This window comes from Musca vetustissima, unplaced genomic scaffold, assembly GCF_032173495.1.
Source record: "Musca vetustissima isolate MV318-11 ecotype Yass unplaced genomic scaffold, APGP_CSIRO_Mvet_v1 utg618237, whole genome shotgun sequence".
NCBI classification, from domain to species: Eukaryota; Metazoa; Arthropoda; class Insecta; order Diptera; family Muscidae; genus Musca; species Musca vetustissima.
Window position 1 is genome coordinate 15,610 of NW_026876265.1, and position 4,089 is coordinate 19,698.

Below are 4,089 nucleotides of genomic sequence, written 5' to 3' on the forward strand. Positions count from 1 at the left end.
GGGACATTTTTTACAATTTGGGGATTTTCTGGGATTATTGAAAAATTGAAAAACGGGATTATTAAAGCAAAATTATATGCCTCAAAAATCGACTTCAAGGACGATCTATACTGATTTCTAGTCAAATTCTGCTCTAGAACTATTTTTCTAAATCTTGGGGATTTTCTGGGATTATTTAAAAATAAAATTACCGGCCATTTTATAATGGGAAATCGTATAGAAATCCCATTCTCATCATTATAGATGTCATTATTTTAGTGATTACAAGTCATATACCGTTCCGGGGCAAATTTTTTACATTTTGGGGATTTTCTGGGATTATTAAAAATGGAAAAAATATAGAGTTTTAGTGCTTTACAAATCACGTAATAATACCAGAATTAAATTTTCTATGTAAATTTAAGGTCTTTAGCCCAAAATGTAGCATTTCCGCAAAGTAACAAATGAAGCCAAGCCGCAAAGCTTTTATTATGTTTTCAATGTATCTGTCTCGAAATTCTTCCCCGAACCCCGATATTTTAGTATATGAAAATATTGCTTTGCTGATTTCCTGTTTTACTCTAGTCTAAGGCAATTTTGTGCAATCAGGGGATTTTCTGGGATTATTGAAAATTTGAATTGCGCACCCTTATAGTACATCGATAAGTGACGCTTAATATTTATTAAGCATATTTAAGTATTTCTAGGCCGAAAATGTTGAAGTTCTTCAAAAAAAAAAAAAAGAGGTAAGCCATGCGGCAAAGATTTTATTCTGTCTGGGGAATTTAAAAAAACTCACCACGGTTTAGGTGCAGCATTTCTGCAAAGTAACAATTATAGGCAAGCCACAAAGTTTTTATTATGTTTTCAACGTATCTGTATCGCAATTAGTATCTGTATCGCAATTATTGCTTTGCTAATTTCTTGTTTTACCCTGTTCTAGGGCAATTTCCTGCAATTAGGGGATTTTCTGGGATTATTGAAAATTTGAAATACGCACCCTTACAGTACATCGATAAGTGACGCTTAATATTTATTATGCATATTTAAGAGTTTGTAAGCCGAAAATGAAGACTTTCTTAAAAAAAAGTTACGCCAAGCCGCAAAGATTGTATTCTGTCTGGGGAATTTAAAGAAACTCACAACGGGTCTCGGTGGAATTCAATGAGATTAATAAGAATCTTAAATCTTCTTTGGAACCTAATTGAATTATTTTTGAAGATTTCTCTTTTTTACACAGTTTTGGGGCAATTTTCAAAAATTTTGGGGATTTTTTAAAAACGGAAGTTTGCACCCGATAATTGCCGCATAATATTTATTATGCATTTCTAGACCTAAAATGAATCATTTCAGAAGCTAAGTTAGTAAAGAGTTAAGTCAAGCCATAAAGCGAAGATTTTATTCTGTCTGGGGTATTTAAAGTCCCGATGAAGTTCGTTGAGATTGGATGGGAATCTTAAATTTTTTAGAACACTATTTGATTATTTTTTAAAGCAATTTCTTCATTGACTTCTAGGCATGAAATATAAAATAAAGCTAAACACAAAGATTTCATTGTGTTTTGGTAAAATCCCCAAAACACAATGAAATCTTTGCGCTTAATTAATTCTAATATTAATGTTTGATTATTTTTGAAGGCAATTCCTTCATTGACTTCTTTGCGTGGAATCAAAAATAAAGCTTCATGAAAAGATTTCATTGTGTTTTGGGGAATTATAATTAATTTTTGATTTTCTCTCCACTCTTTTTCAGAATACCGAAACGGCCACAAATGCTTACCAGCATCATCACAATACCCGGGCAGCTGAGAATTTTTTCAATGTTCCAGATTCGATATCCCTAATAAATATTGTAAAGCCGGAGAGATTACAGAACAATGCCATGAACCACTCTGCAGAAGATGAAAATCAACAAAATAATTCCGAAACTGTGAGTTCAAATGTCACAATAAATATATTTTTTTTTTTCAAATACTAATCACAACCCCGCTCTCTCCCTTTCAGGAAACAAAAACCTCCATAAATTCCTATCACCATCATCGGGCGCCACGCACCCCCGAAAGTTATTTCAATGTTCCCGAATCCATTGCCCTGCTAAATATTGTCAAATCCGAACGGATACAAAGTGCATTTCAATCGAATCGTAAAAATCATGCCAGTGTCTGGGAAATGGTTGCCGAAGTCCTAAATCGTTATAGTGCCCGTAAGCGATCGGCCAAACAGTGTTGTAATCGTTATGAGAATCTAAAGAAAATCTATACCCAGCTGAAAAAGAATCCCGAACGTCATGTACGTCGCAATTGGCCATATATGTTTCTGTTTAAGGAAATCGAAGAACAGCGGGGTGAATGTTGGGGTTCGAACAGTAAACGGATTGCGTTGTTGGCCAAAAATCAAGATGAATTATCGTATTATCATCGGAGACGCCAGGCAGCAGAGTTTGGCGCCTTGTTGGATAAACAAACTCAGGCGGCAGTGGTGGCCCAACATAATCTCCTACAAAGTCTGGCAGCTGTTCATTCCAATGATTCGAACTCGAATTCGAAATTGGAACGTTTCCTACCCAATCATTTTGTCGAGGCTCAATTGGGTAATGATAGCAGCTGCAACAACAACACCATGAATGGTAGTGGCGGGGACAGAGGTGGCAGTAGTAATGGTACTGGTGGTAGCGCCGATATTAACGGTACCAATGGCAGTGTCTATGATGAATCTCCCTCACCTCTACCCCTGCAAATGTCACGCAAAGATCCCCACGATGTTTCACATAACATCTCAGCTGATTTACCCGAAAATGCTGCCCATAATCTCCTGCAAGCTCATCTAAGTGGTGGTGTGGCAGCAGCGGCTGTTGCTGCCGCCGCTGCCAATAACCTAAAAGAGGCTCTGGCTCAACAATATGAAAAAGACTGCAACGGGGCACTGAATCTGCAGACCAGTGATAACAACAATGTCTCAATGAAGTAAGTATTTGTGTGTGTGTGCGTGTTTATTTGGAGCGTTGAGCGGAAAATTAATGGAACTAATTGTAAAAAGTGATGATTGTGATTCTTCTTACAGATCGGAACCAATGTCGGATGGTGAATTTAATCCCGATGATATACAGCTGATGCAAACGAATTATAATGGGTAAGTTTATAGTAAAAAAATAAAAAATAGTATTAAAATTTTGGAAAATCGCCTAAAAATTTCGAATAGCTACCGCTTAGGTACCCCTAAATATTCGGTATTTTGGCGATTTTTGGCACTTTTTTAACCAAATTGGCTGTAACTTGGTATATTGAGTTCTCAGAGGGTAGGAAATCTCCCTACCAAAAATTATCGATATCGGTCCATGTATTGGTATAGCCGAAATTATTCGGTATTTCGGTGATCTTGGGGACATTTTTTAACCGAATTGGCTGTAATTTGGTATTTCGAATTAGAATTGGATGACACATAACGATCCCTGAAAGGTCTTCAATCAAATTGGTTGTAATTCAGTATTTTGAATTCTCGGAATCTCCCTACCAAAAATTATGGATATCGGTTTACTTTTCAGCATGGCTCCCATATAACCGTACTACCCATTATTCGGTATTTTGCACAGTTTTTCCACGTTCCTCAACCGAATTGGCTGTAATTTGGTACGATGACTTCCCATTGGGTAGCAAATCTCACCACCAAAAATGATCCAATTCGGCCTACTTTTTAGGATAGCCTTCATATAGCGATACTTCCCATTATTCGGTATTTTGGGAATCAACCGAATTGACTGTGATTTGGCACGTTCTTAACAAAAAACCGACATTTTGCCCCCATATAACACTTCCCTGTGATTTGTGTTTTTCAACCTAATTGGTTGTAATTTGGTATTTTGAATTCTCATTGGGTAGTCTCCCTACCAAAAATTATGGATATCGGTCCACTTTTGAGGATCGGCCCCACATAACAAAAATTCGGTATTTTTCGGAAATCGGTCTTCAACCATTTTAGCAAATCTTTCTACCAAAAATTATTGATATCGGTCCACTTTTGAGGATAGTCCCCATATAACGCTCCCCGAAATATTCGGTATTTTGGGGAATTTTGGGCACAACCGAATTGATTCTAATTTAGTATTTCGAATTAT

General features: G+C 36.6%; 1 protein-coding gene across 1 annotated transcript; it reads left to right on the forward strand.

The window, feature by feature from the left end:
* Window positions 1-1,731: 1,731 nt before the first annotated feature.
* LOC133338814 (uncharacterized) lies at window positions 1,732-3,107 on the forward strand (the record flags this gene model as incomplete). The annotated part of the gene is made up of 3 exons (XM_061546922.1): window positions 1,732-1,908; window positions 1,983-2,941; window positions 3,039-3,107. Coding segments are annotated over 3 exons (1,205 nt in total), but the record flags the coding sequence as incomplete, so codon positions are not given.
* Window positions 3,108-4,089: the final 982 nt, after the last annotated feature.